This window comes from Suricata suricatta, chromosome 17 (genome assembly GCF_006229205.1).
Source record: "Suricata suricatta isolate VVHF042 chromosome 17, meerkat_22Aug2017_6uvM2_HiC, whole genome shotgun sequence".
Lineage (NCBI taxonomy): Eukaryota > Metazoa > Chordata > Mammalia > Carnivora > Herpestidae > Suricata > Suricata suricatta.
Genome location: NC_043716.1, coordinates 35,464,593 through 35,488,838, shown reverse-complemented (window position 1 = coordinate 35,488,838; position 24,246 = coordinate 35,464,593). Strand labels below are relative to the sequence as shown.

General features: G+C 52.2%; 1 protein-coding gene and 1 long non-coding RNA gene across 4 annotated transcripts in view; one reads left to right on the top strand and one right to left on the bottom strand.

Moving 5' to 3' along the window:
* The first annotated feature begins 12,092 nt into the window (after nt 1–12,092).
* SP2 (Sp2 transcription factor) overlaps nt 12,093–24,246 on the top strand; it is a 31,152-nt gene continuing 18,998 nt past the window's right edge. Inside the window, exon 1 of one of the 3 annotated variants that reach the window (XM_029929123.1) lies at nt 12,093–12,110. Coding sequence is in view for 2 of the 3 variants with exons in the window: in XM_029929122.1 (XP_029784982.1) it covers nt 15,201–15,207 (7 nt within the window). In the remaining variant the exon portion in view is untranslated. Of the gene's footprint in view, nt 12,111–15,110; nt 15,208–24,246 lie in introns of those variants that run through there. The other 2 variants (XM_029929122.1, XM_029929121.1) reach the window with 2 other exon arrangements.
* On the bottom strand, nt 15,862–17,246 carry LOC115282894. Its single transcript, XR_003904789.1, has 3 exons — nt 17,062–17,246; nt 16,125–16,368; nt 15,862–16,031 (listed from the first exon to the last, which is right to left on the bottom strand). It is a non-coding gene; the product is annotated as an uncharacterized LOC115282894 (long non-coding RNA).

The following is a 24,246-nucleotide window of genomic DNA, read 5'->3' as shown; positions in this document are numbered from 1 at the left end:
CTAAAATGAAAGGTCCCTCTTCATTCACTAAATCTATGAGGCCCCAGAATGTGCGTTTAGACAAGCATTTCCCTTCTCTTTTCCAGTGATATTGATGCAAGTGGTCTGGGGACCACACTTTTAAAAAAGTCCTGGTTAGCCCTCCCCTCCCCCACCCAGGTGGCTCAGTCCGTTAAGCGTCTGACTTAGTTTTGGCTGAGAACCATGATCTCATGAACCTCGCATCAGGGTCTGTGCCGACCCTGTTTGGGATCTGTCTCCCCCTCTCTCTGCCCCTCCCCCTGCTTGCTCTCTACCTCTTTCTCTTAAAAATAAACAAATAAACATTTGAAAAATAATAAAATAAAAAACCCTGGTGAGCCTGGAGCTCTCACAGCTCCCCAAGGAAGCAGAGAGGGGGGTCAGTGGGGTAGGAGGGGAGATGCAGGGTCTCATCACCAAGGATCAGACCTGCCTCCCCCTTCCGATGCCACCCCTCACAGACTAGGAGCTTGCACACTCAGACGCCCTCAGCAGCCTGCTGATCCCTACCCTTCACCTCTCTGGGGGCCCCAGGGCACCTTCTCCGCAGTCCACGAAGGCTGAGCACCAACGGGGAGGGAAGTCAGAGCCATCAGAGTCTGGCGGAGACCCCTATCATACTCCCCCGACCCTGCCTGCCTGGTCTCAGTGTCCAGGTTACAGACAGAGGAACCAAGAGGAAGGGATTTGAGAAAGAGAAACAGGGTGAGAGGGAGGCAAAGGGAGGGAGCCTGCCCCTCCCCCTCCAGCGCCTGGCGTTTGATGCTGGGGGTGCTGAGACATCTCCTCTCCCGGAAACCCGGAAACCCGAGGCCAGACAGATAAACACAGATGGAGGGAGAGACTCGGCTGCTTTATTTATGGGCCTGGTGACAGGCCCTCTCCTGTCTCAGAGTCCCTAATCTACCAGGCGGAAGAGGCATCCCACCCCCTCGCTACCCTCTTCCCTCCCTCCTGAGACTGGGTCTCAGCCAGGCTCGGAGCCATCCCCAGCCAGCCAGGCACAGGCCTGTGTGGCAGCTCCTGTGGGCTGGGACAGAGTGTCCAGGGGCTCTCCCCCCACCGTAAGGGGACACGCATCCCGCTCCCTGCCCTCCCCTCACCTGTACCCCCTGTCTCAATGGGCCATCGGCTCTGCAAGGAGACCACTCCCATGAATGTGCCTGAGAACAGGACGGCAGGACAGGGTCCTTCCCATCAAGAGGCCAGAGGGCTCAAATGTCTTGACTTGGGAGGTGTCTGAGGAGGAGCTCTGGGCTGGTCCCTCATGGGCCTATCGAACAGGGACTGATGGGGGATTCCCTGATGTCCCTATAGGGTCAGACTCAGAGTTGAAGACTCCTGTGCCCTGAAGTGTTTCCCTCTGATGCCAGTTTGCACCCACATAAAGGGGGCTCTGGGGACCGACCCATGTTCACACTCCTCCTTCCCTCCACCTTTACCTTCTCCCCACCCACCCTGGCACTCTCTTACTATGAGCTAATTCCCATATGGCTGTCAGAGCAGGGTCCAGCAGTGGCCAGGCCTCCCATTGGCTGAGAAACATGGATTTCTCTGGCCCCCTGCCCTGTGCCTGGCTGTATAGCCACTTCGTTCTGTACCTTCTATCCAGGTCTGCCCCGAATCTGGGTAGGGGGAGAAGTAACTCAGCCTTCCCAGGAGCCCCCAGGGTCGGAGGTCAGAGAGCAGCAAAAGGAGGGAGGTCAGGGAGAGGACAGATCCCTACCTGGCGGTGGTGGCTTTGAGGCTGGACAGAAGGAGACTTTAAAGCCCCAGAGATTCAGGGATTTGGCTCAGAGGATCAGACGCCCCGGCTCCCTGACTCACAGCGGCCAGACAGGGACCTGTTCAACTCGCCTCTGTCTCTTTGTCATTTAAGGGACTTTGGTTCATCTGTGGACTGGGGAGGAACTTCACCAAAATGACAAGCTTCCCATCCCCCTTTCATTTCAGCCATCCTCTGCCTGTCTTCCAGCCCTCTCCACCTCCCCCATTTCTCCGCACTTTGTTCTAGAGTCCAACCCCCCCTGAAACTCCGCCCAGGGAAAAGGGGTGACTTGGAATCCTAGCTCTGAGGTACTGATTTACTGTGAAGTCTCAGGCAGTTTCTGTTTGGGATAAATGAGCCTGGCTTAACGATAAATGGTCAGGGCGCCTGGATGGCTCAGTTGGTTAAGGGTATAACTCCTGATTTTGGCTCAGGTCATAATTTCACAGTTTGTGAGATCGAGCCCCAAGTTAGGCTCTATACTGAGCATGGAGCCTGCTTGTAATTTTCTTTCTGCCTTTCCCCTTCTGTCTCTCTCTCTCAAAATTGAATAAATGTAAAAAACATTTTTTTACATTTATTTATTTTTGAGAGAGAGAGAGAGGCAGAGTGCAAACAGGGGAGAGACAGAGAGAGAGAGGGAGACACAGAATCCGAAGCAGGTTCCAGGCTCTGAGCTAGTGGTCAGCACAGAGCCCGACGCAGGGCTCGAACCCACGAACCGTGAGATCATGACCTAAGCCAAAATCGGACGCTCAACCGACTGAGCCACCCAGGCACCACAAATAAACTTTTTTTTTAAAGGATAAATGGCATTCACTGGACTCCCCCTAAATCTATTTTGCCTTCTCTTCTAGAACCTTCTCCTCACTGACTGAATTCAGCCAGCTCTCTGGGGCATCTTCCCAGTCTCCAAGCTGCCACCTCAAGAATCCTAACCATTTGTGTCTGTCCTTGTTTCTGGACTCCTGATGAGTCAGGGACGTGCTCTGTCTCCCCTGTCAGTCTGGGAAATCTTCATGGTCAAGAACCACGTCTCCCCTATCTGACCAACAGCTCCCTGAAGGGGTTGCCTTCTGGACCTACTTCCAGCACTGGGCACAGGCCCTGCCCTGGGTGGGGGCAGGGAGCCAAAGCAGTGAGGAGGGAGGGAAGACCGGAGAAACTTGATTTCTCTACTCATTAAACAGATCACTGCAAAGGTAAGCCCAGGGAGCAAGGGGGAAAGGCTTCTCACTTTGGCAACTTTTAAGTTGAAACTGAAAAGAAGAAAGGAAGAAGAGAGTATGTTTTCCCCCGAGATTTTCTCCACAGATTCAGAGCCTTCCTCCAGCCCTATGTTCCTATTTTACTTGCTTCTCCCTTGAGGCCCAAGACAGAGGACAGTAGGGTCTGTCCCATCTCTTCCAAACTGGCATGGTGCTCCCTCCTCCTCCCCCTTGCCCGCCAGCCAACCTGAGGGTCCTGACTCCCCACCAAGTGTCAGCCTGCTCAGTCCCACCCAGGGTCCTTACTCAGGGCAGAACCAGCTGGAGAGTCAGTGTCTACTCTTCCTCGAAGCAGCTGCCAAACTCGAAACTCCTTGGTCCCTGAGGAGAGGTGGTATCAACATCTGAAACACCCTGTAGACCACTCTGAACTCAGGGGTGTGTCTCTACCCACAACAGGGAAGATGGATGTGTGCTCAGCTTTGGATATGGCTTCGCCTCCTTCTGCCCCCTCCCCTCCTTCAGGAGATCTTGGGATCCATGGTCTGGGAGAGGTCATTGTGTCCATCCCCTGGCCCAACCATCCACTGTAGGCTGGATAAACATCTCTGTTGGTTTGAGACCACCACTACGCTGGCCAAGATACTGCTATGGACTTCGGAAGCCATGAAACACATGGTCCATTCTCTCCACTCTGCCTTGACAGTTGGGTCTTAACTTGATGTCCGTCTTCACTGCTGGGTTCCTGAGGCTGCCCGTGCTGATCGCAGCTCCCCTTACTCTCTCCTTGCTGCCCTGTCCACTGAGGTCTCAGCCAGAGATCCTCACACAGCTGCCGGGCTGGCCGGCTTTGGGCCTTCCCATTTCAAGCCTGGGCTGCTGGAGTTCCATCCTGCTTTCTGATGGATGGGAAGCTGTTATCCTCCTTTGTACCAGCTGTCCCCAAAGTTAATAAGAGCTCTCCTTTACTGGGCCCTCCGGATGGGCCAGGCACACACATTTTCTTATGTAACCTTTATAACAACCTCTGAGGCGGGTCCTATCATCCCCCCCATTTTACAGATGAAGAAATGAAGGCTATGACAGTCTATGGTTGCACTTCCCATCCAGAAGGCAGCCCATTTTGGGCCAGAACCAGAGTCATTCGTGTATAGACAGCAAGAATGGCCGACTGGGGACAAACCCCTGCCCTGGGCAACCGAGGGAAGGGGCAGACTACCAGGGAGGCATGGCTCTCTCTTGGGAAGGCAGCTTCTTAAGGACTTTTCAATCTGATGGAAGAGATTGCCCTTGGGAGCTGCCAGTCTGAGAGAGGAGTACTAAATGTACTAAAAAAACAAAATGGGGAGTGCCTCGGTGGCTCAGTTGGTTGTGTGTCCGACTTCAGCTCAGGTCATGATCTCGCAGTTCGTGAGTTCAAGCCCCTCATCCAGCTCTGTGCTGACAGCTCAGAGCCTGGAGCCTGCTTCGGATTGTGTCTCCCTCTCTCTCTCTGCCCCTCCCCTGCTCATGCTCTCTCTCCCTCTCTCTCTCTCTCTCTTTCTCTCACAAATAAATATTTAAAAATTAATAAAAAATAAAAACAAAACAAGAAAAAAACCAGTAGGGGCACCTGGGTGGCTCAGTCAGTTAAGCGCCTGACTTTGGTTCAAGTCATGATGTCATGGTTTGTGGGTTCGAGCCCCATGTTGGGCATTGTGCTGAGAGCTCAGAGCCTGAAGCCTGCTTCGGATGCTGTCTTCCTCTCTCTGTGCCTCTCCCCTACTCACACTCTCTCTCCAAAATAAATGTTAAAAAATTAAAAAAAATAAGTCAGCAATTCCCCTGACCATTGGTGCCAATATCCAGGGTGACAACAACCTAAGGTCTCCATGGCCACATCTGTGTCCTAGGGATGAGCCCAGCTCTTGTCAACCCCGTCCTGGGGATAAACAGAAATGGGATTCCTCTTCCCCTCCCCGAGCTGCTGGAGCAAAGGACAAGAGAAAGCCCCTTTCTGAGGTGTCTTGTATCTTTGTATCTTGTTGAACACAAAGGCCTGCTGACCTCCAGGTGAGGGTCTCACCCAGAGGGAAGTTTTCCTAATGGCATCCCTCCCTCCCCCCAGAAGCAGGGGGATGGCTGGGATAAACTCTGAAGCCATCCTGGAATTCCATTCCATCCCATTTCCTCTCCATCCCGGCCAAGCTCTAAGGATTATGAGAGTGTGGGCAATAAAAAGTGCCTAATTGGTTGTTGTCCAGCCGAGGCCGCTCCCCAGTTCCCTCCGCGGGGGCGGGAAACCGGCCCAGTCAGTTTCACTTTTGCTTTGCCCAGTTTCCTGATGGTTTCTGGGTGCTAGCGGAAGCAGGGCATCGAGTGGGAGCCAGTAGCTACTCCCTGATGCTGCTTCCAAGGCGGGTGTACCCCAGGAGGCAGAGGGCCAGAATTGCTCCTTCCCTGAGCAGAGGACAACATTCCTATTGGCGTCTGTGGGAGGCTGGAGGATGTACCTGGGCCTGGTGGATGGTGCCCTCCCCTCTGCTTCTGCATCAGAGGGCAGAAATGGAGAACATGGCCTGGGTTGGAACCCTGACTGTGCCATTATTCAGCTGGGTGATCCTGGGCAAATTCCTTAGACTTGCTCTGCCTCAGCTTTCTTGTCTGCAAAGTGGGGCTAAGTGCATGTGAAGTGCTCAGAGCGGTGCCTGGCACATAGTAGGTGTCCAGTAAAAACTGGCAACCACTAGCAGTTATCTTGGCCTGGCCGTGGAGTGGGGAGATGGTGCCCAAGTCAGACTGAGTCTGGACGTGGTGGGAACTGGGAGGATGGTGTGAGGCGACTTCCCGGGGCCAAGAACTTGGTCTCCCAATATCGTCTCTTCTGGCAGCGAGATCCCCGCAAGTTAGGAGAGTGAGTGAGACCCTGGGGTGGGAAGTTCTCTGTCCCTCGCAGGGCCCTCTCTCCATCTCCCACCTTGCCCTCTCCCAGTCTTCAGCGGGAGGGCCCCTCTTCCCTTCCCAGGTCTCATTCCAGGAAGGGCAGAGCCAGGCACAGGCTCCTCACCTTCTTGGCAAACCTGCTCTGTCCACTGCCCTGGCCGCATCCTCTCCCCCAGGGAACCTTTGAACAGACGGTTCCCTCCATTGCCTGGCTTCCTCTGCAGCTCTCACCCTGCCCAACTTCTCCAGCCAAACCTGTAACCCCTTCCCCTGCCACCAATTCCCAGGTACAAGCCCTTCCCTCCCCGACCTGCCCCAGCCCTGAGACACCCCAGGCCCCGGCAACCTGAGGCCTGTTCCCCTGAGTGTCCAGTCTCCGTCTCCCCGATCAGACTGGGAAGTTAAGAACTGCGTTTTACCACCGAATCCACTGGACTGTGCCAGTCATCGGTGACCCTCCACGTCTGTCGCAGGCACTATTACCCCCTTTCCCATTCCTCGGGCTCCCCGTTTTGATCCAGGAAGAGTGGCACAGTCACTGGGCTGCCTGCCACCTCCGATGGCACCCGGGGGCTTGGCAGACAGACAGCCACCTGTCTCAGAAGGCTCAGGTGGATGCTGGCGGGCAGTGGAGGCCGAGGGGCCTCCCAAACCAGAGACCTGCAGAAGCCCCTTCAGCACTGGATGCTGTCAAAACAGTTACAGGGTCCAACCCCAGCCAGGCAGTGGGTGACACACTGAGGGGCAAAGTAGAAGGTGGCTCCAGAAAATCCCTCACCCAGCGGCTGCTCCTCTCAGAACTCAAGCCTCTCTTCCCTGTCCCTGCTCTGCTGTCCGCCATCTCTTGTGGGGTGGGATGCTGTGGGGAGGGGTGTTGGAGGAGGAGGAACGCTGCTTGGCCCCAGGGGGGCAGCTGAGATTTATGGGACTGGATTTTTACAGGCTGGGGAGAGGCCCCAGGCAGGAGCTGTGGAGCCCCACAGAGAAGCATAAAATCCTCCTGACATGAAAGCCAAGCAGGAGGCACCCCCAGGCCTGTGGGTGGTGAGAGATTTACAGCTCTTGCACAAGGCCAGGAGGGGGCCTGGGGAGCTGCGGGGATACTTCAGAGCCAGAATAACTCCCCACCAAGGCCTTCACCTTTCTCTTCTAGGAAAAAAAAAAAAAAATTACTCACCAATAGAACAGGTTGGAGCTGCCAGAAAGATGGTTATCGCTGTGGGGACCCCGCCCCCCCTGGAGACTAGGTGACTCCTAACTTCCTTCCCCACCCTGGACTCTCCTCTCTGCCCCCAGGTCAGGGAGAGATGCCTGGGGCCAGGTGGGGGGAGTGAAGGGGGAGACTTCCAGAAGGGGCTTCCCTCTAAAGTGAGGGGCGCTCTTGGTCCCATGGCCCCCTTTTTCCAGGGAAGCGGGGACAGGAATGGAGGGTGGGTTCTGGCCAATTCTGGAAGAGTCTCAAGATTTAGGGACCACTTTCAGAGTAAGATTGTGGGGTAGATGTCTTCTCTGAAGGAGATAAGAATGGCACAATGAGGACACAAAAATGCTGAAAGCTTGGTCACTCCTGGCTTGGTGGCCATCCTTCATTTAAACCAAGGACCCAAGAGGCTGAACTGGAGAAGGTGCCCAGCGTAGCCCCTACCCTCCGTTCTCAGCTGCCAGTTTACCCTTGGGCCTGACCCCAGGCTCCTTCCCAGGCCCTGAAAGAATGATCTAGTAGTCAATGGCCCTGTGTCTAGAGTTTGACATCACTGAGGGCGGGCAGCTCAACTGGTTTAGGGGTGTATTTCTGCTTCCTCTCCAAGACTGGACTCTGCACCTCATTACCCTAGTCCCCCACATCCCCTGCACCTTCATGGAGAAGCCCTGAACCTCGGCTGAGTGGAGGAGGGGTGCGCTGCTAACCACTTAAAAGGGCCCCGAGTAAGCATCCTGGACAGGTGAGGAGCTAGAGCCTTTGAACTGGGCCAGGGGGTGGGGGTTGCCGGAAGACGGAAATCCTGGGCCAGGGCTTGTGGTATCTTCCGCAAAGGGATGGGGAACATGCTCTATAAAAGGCTGACCCACCCTCTTTCCAGCCTGGCCTTCCCCTCCCCGCTCCTTAGTCCAGCCTCCCAAGACCAGAGCTGGCGCGGAGACAGCCAACTAACTGAGTAATGTCTCGGGTGCCCAGCCAGGTGGGCACGGACTTGCCCATTGCCAGGCCCCACCCTGAGTGGTTGGTCAGCACTCCCCAGGAACAAGCCAGGGGCACACGTGGAGAAGAGGACAGAGGCACTGCCCTTCCACGAGGGGCACTGCTCTAATCCAGCCCAACAGGGAAGAGGATGGGGTGGGGAGTCCAGGGCTGGGTAGCAGGTGGGGTGGGAGGGAGAAGCTATACTTTCCTTGGGTCCTTCTGCTGATTACCAGGCAGGAAAGGGAAGGAAGACTAACTTGAGGTCAGTGCTCTAGCCAGGAAGGGAAAGGAAGTCAGAGAGGAAAACGGCTTTGCTCCCTTGGTCCACAACCTCTCCCTCCCCGCCCCCCCTCCATCAGCTTCAGACTACAGGCTCAAGGAGGAGTGGGCCGGGCTGGTCAGGACCTGCCTTCCTCCCCAGCAGGTCGGGGGAAAATTGCTTTCTTGGTACTGCTTTTTATTTTTTGAAGCCAGATCAAAGGTGGGACCCAGCTGGGAGCCCTAGTAAAATCTCAGCAATGTGGAGCCATAGAGTTTCAGCCCGGGAACCAGGAGCTGTGGGAGGGACGGGCCTAGGCCCTGGCTGCAAGGGTCACAGGGGTGAGAGACAGGAGTCAGGAGTGGAGCTGGTAGGTGGGGGCCGTACTGGAAGGATCAGTGACTTGAAGAACCCAGGCAGGGCCGCGGTCAGCTTGCTTCCCACTGCTGCTCTAAGCAAAGACCCACCCACGTATGGAGAACTCCAATCCCAGCATCCAAGCCAACTGGAACGGTGTTGTATTAGCCAAATGTCATCCAGTCTCCCACCACCTGTTCCATGGCGTTATCTCGTGTAGCCAGGAAGCTCTCAGATTAGAGAGCTACACAAAAAGCACGTTCCCCCTTTCTGTGCCTGAGTTCAGACTAGAGAAAAAGCGTCTTCTTACTTCTTTTATACTTTCCCGGTGAAGTCTTGAAACTGAATCATTCCCTTGCCCAGCTCCATCTCCCCCCTTCTCCCCTTGTTCCTGTCTTGTGTCTTCTTGTGGAGGCCAAATAAACTGCCATCAGGGGATGCCTGGGTGGCTCGGGTCATAATCTCATGCGTGGCTCATGAGTTTGAGCCCCGCGTCGGGCTCTGTGCTGACAGCTGGAGCCTGCTTCAGATTCTGTATATGTCTCTCTCTCTACCCCTTCCTCACTCATGCTTTGTCTCTCAAGAATAAGTAAACACTTTAAAAAAATTTCTTAATTTAAAAAATAAAGTGCCATCCTGGTTCGGGGAGGCCTTCTTTGTCTCTGGGGTGGTCACCTTTCTTCTCTGGAATCACATTGCCATCCCCAATATCTCACTGGTTCTCAGGGCAAACACGTGTCTGGCAGGATCACTGAAGACATGCTGTGTGGGGACCTAGACCCCCCTCCATCTCCTCCCCCGTGAGTCCTGAAGTCTGGGAAGGCTCGATCCTGTCACCCCGAGCGACGAGGCGTATTCAAGAGTGCAGAGAAAGGTCTCCCCAGAGCCTTGGCTGGCCCTGAGAAGCCTTGCTCCGCGCGAACCGGGAGTCCTTCCTGGTTACCCCGGCAGCAGTCCTCTGCCCCAGTTCCAGCTTCTCCCAGATGTTGAGGTCCGTGGCAAGGTAGAGGGATAGGTAGGGATGTGTGTGCGTGAGTGTGTATGGGGGCACTCACACCCAGGTGGGTCTGCATATAGAGGAAGGCAGGGAGAGAGTGCCACTCTACAAATTCTGCTCTCGCTAATGCACTGTGTGACCTCAGCCAATGCCATCACCTTCTCAGAGCCTCGGTTTCCCCTGGCTATAAAATAGGGGCTTAATTGTCCCTCCTAGGGAAGCTAGGAGGGTTAATTGGGCAATGGCTCTGAAGTGTCGAGGAAGAGAAGGAGATCTATAAATACAAGTGGTCATTAGAGGGTATTTCACAGCCATTTTGTGGGCCCCAATGTATTATTACTATTATTACTGTTATTGTTATCACCACCGTCACCCACTTCCTGAGTCTCTGCCAGCTGGGTCGGGGATCCCAGGTGACGAAGTTATGCTCCTGAGCCCAGCATCCCAGCCAATGGCCTCACCGAACCCACATCTTCCACACTCAGGGTGTCTGGGGAACTTTCAGGAGGCTAGTGATGGTGACCAACATGGGGCTTTGACAGGAGGGGTCAGGGACCCAGAAGAGAGAGGGAGAAAGGGCCCACCTGGGGAAATTCACTTTGTCCCTAGATATGTTTCCAGTCTGTCATGGGAAGCCTGGACACAGAGCTGTGGTCCTCGGGGTCCAGAGGGGTAGAGAAGGGCTGAGTGCAGGGGAGAGGCTGAGGCCAAGAGAGGAGAATGTTACCAGACGTGGTAAGATGAGCTGATTGGTGTAGGAAATGATTCCTTAAAGAGGCAAATGGCTCTTCAAGGAGTCTTTGTAGTGGCTAGAACATACCCTGTCTCGAGGCGAAGCAGGGCACAGACCAGATAAACAGTAGGCACTCAATGCATGCTTGTTAAAACTTAATTTCTATGCTGGTCTTTCCCTTCCAGTAAGGTTAAAACAAACAAAACCCACCCAGCATCTGCTTTTAGAAATGCCTTGGATGCCCCCTAGTGGCAACAAAGAAGGCTGAGAGGGCACAGGTGCCTTCTATCCTTAAGGGCTTCTCCCTGGGAGGGGCTGAGGGGGGGCTGCCCTTTCTTCCTAAGGCTCCACAGCTCTCATCCCAAGGGGACGAAGGGATGGAAAGAACCGGGTAAGAAGGAAGAATCCTGTGGAGAAGAAAGTTCTTGCTGGAAGATTCCATGGCAGTTGGTGGACAGTCATCGGTCTGCCAGGGCAACCAGGGGACACAGGGAGTTGACAAGTTAGGGCGTGGGTCAGGAGTGGCATCCCTAGGCAGTGGAGAAAGAGGGGTGGCTGTGTGTGTGCCCCCAGGGTGCGGGGTGGGGTAGTTGCCAATGTGTGGGAGACACACTTTACAGCCTCTGACGTTGTTTGGGGCTCATGGAAGGACATGGAGATGATTGAAACCATAGATGGGCCTGGGAGGAAAAAAAAGTAGGGATTCACTTAAATTAGGTGTTTTTGTCTAGGTGCTTAAGAGTGTCAGGGATGATTCGAAAAGTTGGCAAATTTGAATTCTCTGTAGGTGGAAAGGGAAGACATGAGAACATGGAAGAGCAGAGGAGGTCAATGGGAGAAGCAGAGGCTACTGGGAAATCGAGAATGAGCAGGCTTTAGAAGGCTGAATTGGCTGGAACTCTTCAAAAATAAAACAATCAATTTTGGGTTGGAGCTATGAGTGAGGACCAGCAGAAAGTTGAGGGCGGGACACTGATATTCTTCTGGGTTCTGGACACCGAGCACCTGCTCACCACCCCTTTCCCACAAGGCTCGGGAAGGAACCTGGAGCTTCCTAAGTGCAGAGACCACGGCTTTGCACCCCTCTCTACCTCCCTCTGGTGCTCTCACCCATCCTTGGGGACAGAGAGTGCATTCTTTGGTACTGATGAATGAGAGGGGGCAGCTGTATGCAAAAGGGAAGGACAAGGAGAATGTCAGGAAGCAGGAAAAGCAGGGGAGAATGAAGAGGGAAGAGGGTGAAGAGGCAGACAGGGAAGGAGAGGTGAAATGGAAGTGGAGGAAGCTAGGCCTGGAAGAGAAGGGAAGTCCATGAAAAGCGTCAAAAGGATGCAGTCATTTGGTCAGTCAACAAACACTCACTTTGCACCTATCACATATATCAGGCAATGTGCTGGGAGTGGGAGGTGCAGTGGTGAATGAGACAGAGATTTAAAGGGTGGCAGACGGGGAGTTTGTAAATGAGAAAGGGGGAGAAATTGACCACTTAGAGCAAGAAAAGGCTGAGCATAGTTGGAAACAAGAAGGGAAATATCACAGAGAGAGAGAGAGAGAGAGAGAGAGAGAGAGAGCGCGCGCGCGAGCACCTGCCTCCAGGCCTATTGGGTGAGACACAGCCAGAACCACCTATCAGCCCTGGCTCCATGAAGACCGACCGAAACAGGTAGGGTGGGCAGGGGAGAAATTCAGGAAGGGGAGGGACAGGAGTGGGTGGGGGTGGAGGGTCAGACTGTTCATAGTTTTTCACTTGGGCACCCACAGTGGAAAGATGTCTGTGCTACTGAGTGGTTCTCAATGTATGGCTGCCTGTGGGAGTCATCTAAGGAATTTCCAAATACCATCACTGGATGCCCACCCCCAGAGATTCTGATTTTCTGGACCTGGACTTCAGAACTTATTAATAGCTCTCTAGAGAGTCTAAAGTGCGGCCAGGGAGAAAGCGAGCCTTAGAAGAAGCTGGCTGCCTGGGCTCCTTCCTCTCTGGTGTGAACGGGGGCCATCTTGAAAGCAGCGACCTATGGGAGGGAAGAGAACGTTGTATGGTGGTTTGAGGGGGTTGTAAATGAGGCTCAAAGGCTCCAGTGGTTCTGACAAAAGCATAAGCGGCTCCTTAGAAAAGCGCCCCCTTCCTCGCCTATGCCTCTAGTAAGAAAGGAGCAAGACAGCCTAAAAGAAAGAAAACAAGGCAAGAGAAAACATGGCAGTATTTAAAAGGGAAGAACAAGTAACTCAGAACTGCCAAATTCTCTGGTTTTGCACCCTGCTCCCCCACCCACACACATGCACACCCCACCCCTTGCCCCCTCCCGCTTCTGCCATCTTCGTGATGGGGCCTCCTGGGGTCAGAGAACACAGCTGCCACAAAAGGTTTGGCAGTGGCCCAGCAGGATATTCAACCTCACCTCCCCCCCAAAACTCCTTGCACCCTCATACAGCTGAGTCACTGAACCCGGGTGGAGTCCTCGACTTGACGGTGAAGCAATCTTAACTTGAAAAATGGCCTGGGAACAGAATGTATGGTCTACATAAACAAGTCCTATGTAGATGTAATTGTATGCAAATATTCATTCTTTAACTCAACATACACTTCCTGCCAGTCCTCTTGTACGGGTTTCAACCCTTCCACTGTGGCTCACAGTGTATGTAGCAGGGGACAGAAAATAGAAGTGCAGTGTTAGTATGTGAAGCCCTCAGCAGTGTAGAGAAGGAAGAAGTTGTGGCTCAGTGGGAGTTAGGTGTTCAGAGTTTGGGCAGGGTCTTGAAGGATGTATAGGAGTTTACCAGGAGAAAGGAAGGATAAAGTAGGAAGGGAAATAGAAGAATAAGTGTTTAAGAAATGTAGAATATTTCCTTGAGGCAAGAGGGTAGGGTCTGTAGAAAGGGAATAGGGTGGGGGAGGAAAGATACACAAGTGTATATGAAGGACATTGCCCCCTAAAAAAGGAGTTTGAACTTTTTATCCAGAATGGCATACGGAGCCCATGAAGGAGCTTAACTAGAGGAGTGATAGCTTTTTTTTTTTCTTTAATTTGAGAAAGAGATCAAGCAGGGGAGAGGGGCAGAGAGAGACTCTCAAAAATGGTCTCTGTGCTGAGTGTGGAGCCCCATGCCCAACTCGGGGCTTGATCCTACAACCCTAGGAAACCAAGAGTCAGATGCTCAACTGAGTGAGCCACCCGCGGACCCGAAGGAATCTTGCTTTTAGAGTATTGTTTTCAAAGGCAAAGGCTGAGAGGGGTACACTGGAAGAGAATATTAATATTTATTCATCAATTACTGTGCAGTGGGCATTAGGCTCTGTATTTTATCACTCCAACCCTTTATGATGGTGGTTTTTCAAACTCCCAGTCAAGATCAAGAAAAAGAAAGGAAAAAAGGAAGGGAGGGAGGGCGGGAGGAAGGAAGAATAACAGTATAGAAAATATCAGTACATCACCGGTAGGAAGGTTTAGTGTTGTTTTTGGAAACTTTGCTACCCTTTTCACCTGAGTGTAAGTGTATTGTGTCGGGATTCGATTGTTATTTCTCACGGTGGCATATGGTTTTTAAAGAAAGAGAAGCCGCTGCTGTAAGGTGTAGGTGTGACTAGCCTCATTTTATAAGCGAGGACGTAAGGCGCAGGGAGTTTCAGCACCCAGCCCCTCTGTAAGTGAGATGTAAATTTCAAACCCCGGCCGGTCTGAAGCCAGCGTGGATTCCTGCTCAGTAATGCCAGGCAGCCTGCCCAAGTTACGCACGTACAGCAAAGACTTGGGAAAGAAAAACGTACCCGGGTAGCGCCTTCCAAGGGCTGTCTGTACTCACAAAGCACCTCATTCAAGGAGGTAAATCAGGACCAACTGTCTGTCCGCCCGAGGGGCTGGGCAGACTGCATATTCCGGGAGTACCCTAGACAAACGTACAGAATCAGATTATGAGCGGCTGCCCCGGAATCTCCTTTTGGAGAGTTTCAGGTGACTCTGGGTGGACCGCCCGTTGGGGGCGAGGCGGGGGGGTCGTTGCAATAACCAGGTGAGGATGAACAGGGGCTTGAACTGAGCCGGCGAAATAATCCCTTCTCTCAGAAATGTCACGTAACCCAACTCCCGCCATTGTGTTGGACTCGAGGAATAAAGTCTCCTGGGGGGCTCATTTTCCTCTCCCGAGGCGATAAAGGCGAGGTAGTAAATTAAAGGCTGGTGGGTTCACACTCACCAGGCATGAGTGGACGAAGAGCAGGAGGATCCTGCCACTCCCGGGCGACACTGACTGAGGTGTAATGCGCGTACTATTTATAGGGCATTTCTGGGCCTCACCCTAAGGACTTCTGATTGGCTTTAGGGTAAATCTATCACTCGTCTTTTGGGTTCGAGGTGGGTGGAAGGTCAACCACGGCCAATACAAAACCACTCCTCAGCTAAGCCCCTCCCCACTAGCTTCCTGTTGCTGTCCATCAACCACCTGGTAGGCGGGACTTTACGTCCCGCCAATTGGCTGGCCAACATGTCGTTCACTCTTCCGTAGGTTTCCGGCTGGTGCCCTCTACAGTCCATCAATGACATTTCACAGGCCTATTGGCCAAACCAACGTCGCTCTCGACGCCTCTCTCTCATTGGATAGTGGTGCTGTCGGTCCCCAATGTGCTGAACTCTTATTGGTGAACGCTGCCGTCGCTCGGGCGGTGGCGGGCTCCGGGATTGGCGGGTGCTGGGCGGGCGGTGTCAGGCTCTCGGTGGCGGCGGAGGCGGCGGAGGCCAGGGAGGAAGATGTCGTAATGAGCGGTGGGTCCTGGCCGCTGCCGGTGGGGTCTTCCCGGCCCCCAAGGGTCGGGAAGACGGGCAGAGGCCGCAGGGAGGGGAAGCCAGGGCCGGGGGTTCCCCCCTGGGGCCGGGCCTGGCGCCGGGGCCCGGCTCCGGGAGGGGCGGGGGAGGGAGGATTCCCGCCCGGAGGAGGAGCGGGGCTGGCCAGCCAGACGGGCGGAGGCACCCGGAAGGGGGCGTTCGACTCCCCGCCCCCTCGGAGCCCGCTGGGCGGGAGGGCGGCGCTTCCGGGGGCTGGTGAGAGGTGCGGGCACACGGGCATCCCTGGCATCCCCTTCACCCGGTTGTCGACCCACCTCAGTACTTCCCGGCGCGTGGACATAGCCTGGGTTTGCTCCGAGGAGGCGGCCGACGCTCCTCGCGATTGCCCTGTGTTCAGGGGCCCCTCCTGCCTTCTGACTCGGTGCCCTCCGGCGATTCAGGGCCCTCCCGGGTGCGGAGAGGGTCAAGGGAATGCTTGAAATGCAGACGGCGCCAACCACGTGGCCACTGCGGCGTCTAGAAGCCAGCCTGGTTTCCCATATATCCCAATAGAGAAATGGTGTCAGGACACGAGGGCACACCCCCTCCCCCCTCCCCTGGCCCCGGGGCAAAGGACCTCTTGCCTTAGACTGTGGAGTGGACAAAAACTTTGTAGTGTTTTCACTTGGGTCCTTGAACACCAGCTAGAAACCTGCAAGCTCGTAGCAGAATTATGAGCCGTTTAAGAATTTTCTGACAGAGGCTCGGCCTGTTAGCTGATGCTCGTCGGTGGGGCTGCTGAATCCCAAAAGCCAGGTGCAAACCTGAGAAATGATAGACAAAATAAAATGGATATTTACTCTCTTCCTCCACCCCACCTTCATTCCATTGCTGACTTATGGTTCTCAGCCTCCTACCCGTGCTTCTTGGCTTATGTTCCCAGTGGCTTTCTAATTTTAGTTGAAAAGGAACTGTGTCTTCTCTTCTAGGCAATTGAGAAACCGGTCCTCACTGCGTTCCTTGGTTTTGACTCCAGTTAACCTTCGTGTTTATTTCTTAATTAACTTGATCCAGAGGGACTCCATCTGGCTTTTCTCAGTGCACATTCTCCCAAAGTTTTTTCTTCTTGAGGCTATTTCTTGTTCCCTTATTTGTGGTTTCCTAGAGAAAGGGAGGGAGGAGCTAGTAGATCTGCTTTAAGCAATGAATTGGCTCACAGCCCCCCCATTACACTGACTTAATTGCAGAAAAAAGGTTGATGATTGTTTCAAGGTACAGTAGCATGCACTGTCTACAATTTGGCATGCTGTACCCCAGAAGGCCTTAAGTATCACAGTGGAGGCCCAAGCGTTGAGTTGGTATTTTGGATAAGATTTTTAGGGCTAGAAAGTTTAGGGTGTTGGCCAGCTCACAGGTCGTTAAGGGAACAGCGGTGAAGTCCACACCATAGGAGTCATTTTGATTAATAACAACACAAAGACACCTGTTGTCTGCAATAATTAATATAACTGCGGTGTCTTGTTTTAAATTCTTGTGTGTGGTGAAGGGGGCGAATCTGTCAGACAAACCATCAGTTGGGCTGATGACGTCAATGTTCCAGTGGCTTCCAACAGGCATTAATACCTGTTGGAAATGGATTCTCATTGGCTGGGGCGATCGGTAGGTTTTCTAATTCTGGTTCTTACACTTGGTTGTACAGAGACTTAACCCCTCTTCGTTTAAAAGCAGCAATAAGAGAAAGAAAAAAAAAAAGCTGGTCCGACATAATTATAAACTCCCTGAGCTAGGCTGCTAAAGACACAACGTCTTTGCCAAGGAGACCCAAGTGGGATTAGTTCATAATTGGATCCTCACCTGACTGCCTGTAAGGGGAACTGGCTCCAGGAGGAAAAGTTCGGCATCAGTGTGGACAAGCACATAGACTGGCCGGCTTTCTTCTCTCAGACTCTATTAAAGTTTGGTCCTCCAGAGGCCTGTCAGAGGAGAGAAGCTGAAAGAAGATTTTGGCAAATATCTGGGTAAAGGAGCTTCGTGGCATAATAGCATATAGGGCAGTGCATCTTGTGACCTTGGCCTTGAACTTCCTTGTTCTTTTGTTGAGCCTTTTGGAGAAGTTGCAGGATCCCTTGTAGTTTGAACAGTCCTTTGCAATAGGCATGTGATAATTCCTGACTCTGCTTTTAGCAAGTATTGCCCAACCAGGGCCCTTATGAAGACATCCTAAGCTTGTTCCACCAGCCAGTAGACCCTGGTATTGGCTTGAGTTCAGCAATCTTCCAGACCTTTGTTACCATATGTCTCTATGATGAAAATGTAGATGTTCTTCTGTGACTTACCTTCACCGCCTCCGTTCTCTGCTTACACACAAGTTGGAAGTCTCGCTTCCAAGGATTGAAAAATGTAGTAATTATTTCGGAGGGGCGTGTACAGTGGTCACAGAATGAAAGAGGCAGAGAAATAACTTTTAAAGTGTATACAGAGTACTAGAAGTCATAGATATGTGAACACTTCTGAGTAAACAATTACGGATCTAGTCTGAAACCTTGTGGGCTGAAGACTTGAAGTAAAATATATTTGGGGAAGCTCCAGTACTTTCTTATGAGTTTACTGCGTGAGGCATCCCAGGGGTCCCTTTGGAGAGCTTAACTGGACTAGGGAGCTTCTCACTTCTAAATTCTAAATGAGGAACACCTGGCCAACATGCTGGACCCAAGCAATACAGGCTGGACTGGGAGATGGACGTCATTATGGAATACATTCGTTGATGTTTTTGCTTATTTGTTTTTTTTTTTGCTATGAATTAAGGGAGTGAAAACATGGGACATTACCAGCTAACCCAAAGACACTGTCTTGCCTAAGTATTGGGAAAGGATTAGAGATTGCCCTGGAAGAGACGTTCCCAGGCGGTACTGGTAGATTAGTTTTGGTTGACAGGATTCCAAGATGGAAAACTGATTTTTCCACTGCCTTCACGGGATGCTAGAAAGAGAACCCAGGCGCAGGCTCAGCCCTCGCTGTTTGGCTTCCCCTACATGGCTAGGGGGTGCTCTTCCTGGGTGCTCTGAGACCGTCACTGGCACAGGGCATTGCCTCGCTTCTCATCAGGACGTGCCCTGGGGAGCCAAGCTCTGCAGGGGAGCAAGGGAGCGCAAAAGGGCTAAGTGCCCAGCCTGGGCTAGATGCTGTTCAGTCCGTCCCCGTGAACGGCTTCGAGCCGTGGTGAGGTGTGCAGGCTGTTTGTGTCACAGGAAGAGCATGTGTGCAGGCCCAGCTGTCTGAATCCCTCCTTGAGACATCCCATTCCTTAGCTGCAGTTGGTTTCAGGGGCCAGAAGCCTCACCACGTCGTAATGCCAAGGTTTAGCGTGGGGGACTGTTGTGTTTGCTGCTGAGGGCTCTGAGACGCCGGCTTGTCCTTACGCCGTGGTTTAGGCTGTCAGGTGGCCTCTTTCCCCTCAGCCATTGGGTGAAAGTGGCCGAGGAAGGAGCCTGCCCACTGCCGGATAAATCTTTCTAGAACTTCCTCTTTGGGATATTTTTTAGCTTTCCTCTGGGGCTTAGTGGAGTCGAAAAGCGGCTTCTCAGAGAGTGTGACTAGGGACTAAGAGACAGCAGGCAGGTCTGTGTGATTGGAAGTGGAACATTTCTGCCCCTGGTCGGTGTCGGACTGAAGGCTTCTTAGATTAGCCTGAAAACAGACCAAAACCTTCCCCAGCCTTCAGAACAGTAAATGGTAAGCCAACCCTCTCTTCCCAGGGGAAATGAAGTCAGCTCTCATTTCAGAACCGGGTCGGAGCCCCGGATGAATGTGGGCGTGACTCACAAATAAATGTGCCAAAAGCAGAGAAAACACGTGTTTGTACACAGCACTCTTCTGGGGGAAAAAAGTGTATCTTGGTTTCTTTTTCTCTCCTGTTCTGCAAGAACGGTCTGAGGCCAAGTATTCTTTGTACCATTTCCTGGGACTGCTCTGTTAGGGTGAAGACTTTTCAGCACTCTTGCCACCCTGGGTCCCCACACACTTCTCCAGTGTCCCTTCCAGTACCACAGGGTGTGGCCCAGGCAGGATGCAAACTAGCCCAATGACAGTCACATTTCGAGGAGGCATATTCATCTAGCCAGCTCTCATCTTAACTCATTTGGAAAAGAAATCCCCTTCCCCAGTGCATGTTTACTGAAAGAAGCATTGAAAAGCAGTGCCTGGTGTGTGGTGAGGTGTGTGCTTTGAGATTTTCGTCCAGGAGAAGGACTGGACTGTGCCCGACTGCACACAGGCACTTGTCCCCACGTGAGGTGACTGGCGGGCTTGGGAGTTCTATCTGGGACAGCATCAGCTGAGCTGACCTGGCGAGTGGATCCCACATCTGTGGGTTTTCTCCTGTGGTTCTTAAAACTCCATTTAGGCTCTCCCTCTCTGCAGTCTCCAGGACTCATTCACTCATCCATTCAAAACATATATACTAGGCACCTACTATGTGCCAGGTAGGAGGGATACCACAGTGGGTAAGGGAAGAAGTCCCTGGCTTTAAGAAGCCTGCATCTTAGTGGGTGACAATAAATAAGTAACTACTGAATATTAGACAATGAGAAGTAGTATAGAGAAAAAGAGAAGATGAGAGAATATGCGAAAGGGTGCAGTTTATATAGGGCCGTCAGGAAAGGTTTCAGTGAGAGGTGACATGTGAGTAAAGTCAGAAGGAGGGGAGAGATTGAGTCATGCTCAGTCTGGGGTGGGGAGTGGAGGGCAACAACTCGGGCAAGGAGGAGGACAGCAAGTGCAAAGGCCCTGAGGGCCTGTACCTAGTATGTTGGGAAGTATCAGGGAGGCCAGCATGGCTAAAGTAGTGAAGAGGGACAGGTCACGTAGGGTCCTTATGTGTCACGGTGGGGACACGGTTCTTATTTTGAATGGGAGAGGGGATGCTGTTGGGGAGCTCTGAGCAGAGGAGTAACTGTGATTTCGCTTAAGTGTGATGGGTCTCATTCTGGATGCATGTTGAGAACAGACTGACAGGCTAGGAGGCTTTTGCAAACTTAACCAGGTGAGAGATGACGAAGACCTGAATCTGAGTGATAACAGGTAGTAGTGAAGGCAATCAGCTTTTGAATGCATTTTGTACCTTCAAAATATATTTTCTACCTTGAACCAAAACACTGTTTGCTGATTGTCAAATGTAGAGTGTGGAAAAAAAGAAGGGTCAAGGGTGATTTGCAGGGTTTTAGCACCCAGCCCCTGGAAGGACAGAATTCCATTCACTGCACGAAGTTTGAAAGAGACACAGAATTAGGGTGGTATCAGGCACTAATTAGATCTGAGATGCTTGTTAACATATCCAAGTGGAGATAATCAGTAGGCATTTGGTCATTCAAGTCTGCAGATACACATTTGGAGGTCATCGTTATGTAGAACCTGTATGTTAGTGGTTGTTGTCTTTTATTTATTTATTTATTTATTTATTTATTTTTATGTCTTTATTTTATTTTGAGAGGGAGAGACAGAGAATGAGCAGGGGAGGGGCAGAGAGAGAGGGAGACATAGAATCAGAAGCAGGCTCCAGGCTCTGAGCTGTCAACACAGAGCCTGATGCAGGGCTCGAACCCACGGGCCATGAGATCATGACCTGAGCCGAAGCCAGATGCTTACCCGACTGAGCCACCCAGTCACCCCTATTACTGGTTGTTAAAGCTGTGAGGCCAGACGAAACTGCCCAGGAAATAGGTATAGACAGAAGAAAATAATCAAAGGGTGCTGAGACTGCACCCTCGGGCTGCTCAACCAGTTAGAATTGGAGCGAAGAGGAGGACCCAGCAAAGGAATCTTTGAAAAAATAGCTAGAGACATAGGTCAGCCTGGCAAGTGTGTTCTGGAAGCCAAGCGTAGAAAGTGTTTCAAGGAGAAAGAGGGTCAGCTGTCAGATCAACACGTAAAATGAGGTCTAATAATGAACTGTTAGATTTAGCAACACAGAGGTCATTGGTGGCACAAGTTTTTGTGGCATGGGCAAAAACCTGGAGCAGGTTCAAGAAAGACTGGCAGGAGAGGAATTAGGGGCAGCAGTTATGGGTAACTCTTGCAAAGGGTTTTGTTTGAAAAGGGGGAAATAATGGGTCTTAGCTGATGAAGGGAATTTTTTTTTAGTGTGTATTTATTTTTGAGGGGCGGTGGTAAGGGGCAGAGAAAGAGAGAGAAAGCCAGAGAATCTGAAGCAGGCTCTGAGCTGTTAGCCCAGAGCCCAACATGGGGCTTGAACTCATGAACCATGAGATCATGATCTGAGCTGCAACTAAGAGTCAGGCACTTACCTGACTGAGCCACCCAAATGCCCGAGGAATTTTTTGTTTTGTTTTGTTTGTTTGTTTGTTTTAGAGAGAGGTGGGGAAGGGGCAGAGGGAGAAAGAATCCCAAGGAGGCTCTACAGTGTCAGCACAGAGATCGGCACGGAGCTTGCACTCACAAATCGTGAGATCATGACTTGAGCTGAAGAGTCAGACGCTTAACCAACTGAGCTGCCCAGGCGCCTCAAGCTGATGAAGGGAATTTTAACTTAGTGATGAAATCGTGGGCCCACGTGAGTGAGGGTCCTGGGCTGAGCCTGCGGTCAAAGTTGGGCACAGGGAAGACAAGATGGCTCCTGCGGTATCTGAGTAGAGACTAGATCTTCTTTTCCACCCTCTGCCTTTGGCCTGAGGCATTAGTAAGTCACTACCCAGAGTTCTTATTTATCATCTGAAGTCAGTGAATTCCTTTTACCCGTATTGAGTCCCTTATAATATGGTTATTATGGTGCTGGAAACTTGCTTCTCTGTAGTTTGGTGTTTTCAACAACCAGTGTTGCTGCTCCCTCCATGCAGGCCATTCTCTTAGCCCATTCATGAACTCCCTTCAAGGTCCAACTTTGTTCTCTACAACCAGCCATGGCTTGCTTTTCCCTTACCAGCTCTGAATTCTTCCAGGCCAGGCAACTGGGAGAAACTGTTTTGTTGGCTTCTGGCCCAGTTGAGCTGACCAAAATAGCCTGCAGAAGGACTGTTTGTGCAGAGTGAAATTCCTCCAGGGGAAATGCCATAGCGGATGGCCAAGAAAGCCATGGTAGGAACCCGTGAGACCAAAAAACCAAAAACAAACCCAGGTGCCCCCAAGTCCTGGCTATAGAGTTTGACCCAAGTTCTCTCCAGAGGGAAAAGAGTTTCCTAAAGCCTGTTGTGGTATTTCATAGGTCCCCTTCTCTCTCATTCCCTTGGTCTAAAGAGTAACGTTCTCAAGTGAAAGACCAGTGGAATGGCCCCCAGTCTGATGGCCAGGGCTTTGGGGTCCTGTCTGAGGCCTCCTCCTGTTACTGGTGCTTCCTGAGCCAGGCCATTGGGAAGACCTCTAGGATAGACACCACTCCTTGCCCTGTGATGGAGGAAGGGGCCGGTGGGATCTATACACTGGCACACAGCACAGGCTCTTGCCCCAGACTAGGGGGTTGGGAGGGAAGAAGTCAGCAAAGGTTTTCCCTGCTTAAGTGAATTCTAAACCGAGCTCTGAGGACTGGAGGTGGCCAGACAAATGCCAGAGAGGGCAAGCTTAGGCTCCAAGTGAGAGAGGGCGTGTTGTAGTTCCAGAAATGGAAAACACTGAAGTGCCTGTGGGGAGAATCTGAAGAGCAAGAGATACAGGAGAGGTAGAGGGGGAGGGGCAGAGGGTGTTGGTTTTTACAAGCTTATCCTAAGATCTTCTGGAAGCTATTGAAAGGTGTGGGTGCGGGGGCGTGGCTGAATGGGATTTGCGTTTTAAAGATTCTTCTGACACAGATAGTGGAGGCTAATTAGAGGGGGCAAGGCCAGAGGTTGGGAGCCATTTTGAAGGCTTTGGGCAGTATTCCAGGCTGAGCAGATGGTGGTTAGTGCCAGGGTCATGGCAAAGGGGATGGAGAGTGGTGAACGGATTGGAGAGAGGTTTATATTTAAGAGGTAGAATCATGAGGGTTTGATGAGTCATTGGCAACGAGGATGATGTTCAGGTTTCCTAGTGATTGAAATACCAGACAGAGGCTGGTTGAACCAAAGACTGCCATTATTCATCCAGCCCGCAGGCACTGAAGGGCCCCTGTGTTGTGTGCTGGGCTTGGTTTAGCAGCGCAGTGAAAACAGGCCTGGCCCACCCTGGGAACCCTCCTGTGAATATCCAGAGACATTAAGGCTGTGATTATTTAATGGGTGGCGAGTGTTAGCAGAGGGGTTAGCCTCACCTCAGGAGTCTGAGTAAATGACAGCTGGGTACATAGTGGGCTTTCAATACATTTTGCCAGGGGGGAAAAAACAGGCTGAGACGCGTAAGGTGAATACGTGTTAGCTAGTAAAGAGAGAAGAAAGAGCTCTGAGCAAGGAAAGGTCAGCGGTGGAGATGAAAACTTAAGGGATCTGGAAGAGGGCCTGTGGAGGCCGGGATGAGAAGGCTGGGGAGAGAATGGGCAGAGGTGGCAGCTCGGTGTAGGAAACTCCAAGTGGAAGGCTCACAGCGGGGTGGATGTACCCACCTCCCACTCAGGAGACCTGGGCCACATGCAGGCCTGGGAGGTGACAGTCTGTGGACAATCTCTGGAGTCATGTGAGTGGGCATGGTCACCTGTGGAACAGGTATTGGATGGGAAGGATGAGTGTTGAGCAGCAGAGCCCACAAGGAGAAGAGGAAGCTGAAGTAGTAGAAGATCCATGGGAATTTTGAGGCCTTGGGAATAGTCAGGGTCAAGAACTGCCATTGAGGGTCTATTGGATCTAGCAGTGAGGAGGTCGTTGGTGACCCAGGCAGGAGCAGAGAGAGCAGAGAGCCAGGGTCAGAGTCCTGATGCTGCTGCTCAGGGAAATAAGGAAGTGAGAAAGGAAGGGAACAGGAAGGTGCAGGCAGCTTTCCCACCAGGTCTGGCCAGGGAGCAAGGAAGAGAAGGCTGTGGCTGGAGGGGATGGAGGTGGAGATGGGTGATCTGTGTACAGAAGAGCTGGGAGACCCAGGGGATGCTTTTCTGCTGGTGTTGTAACTAGACTGGCTTCCAGTCTG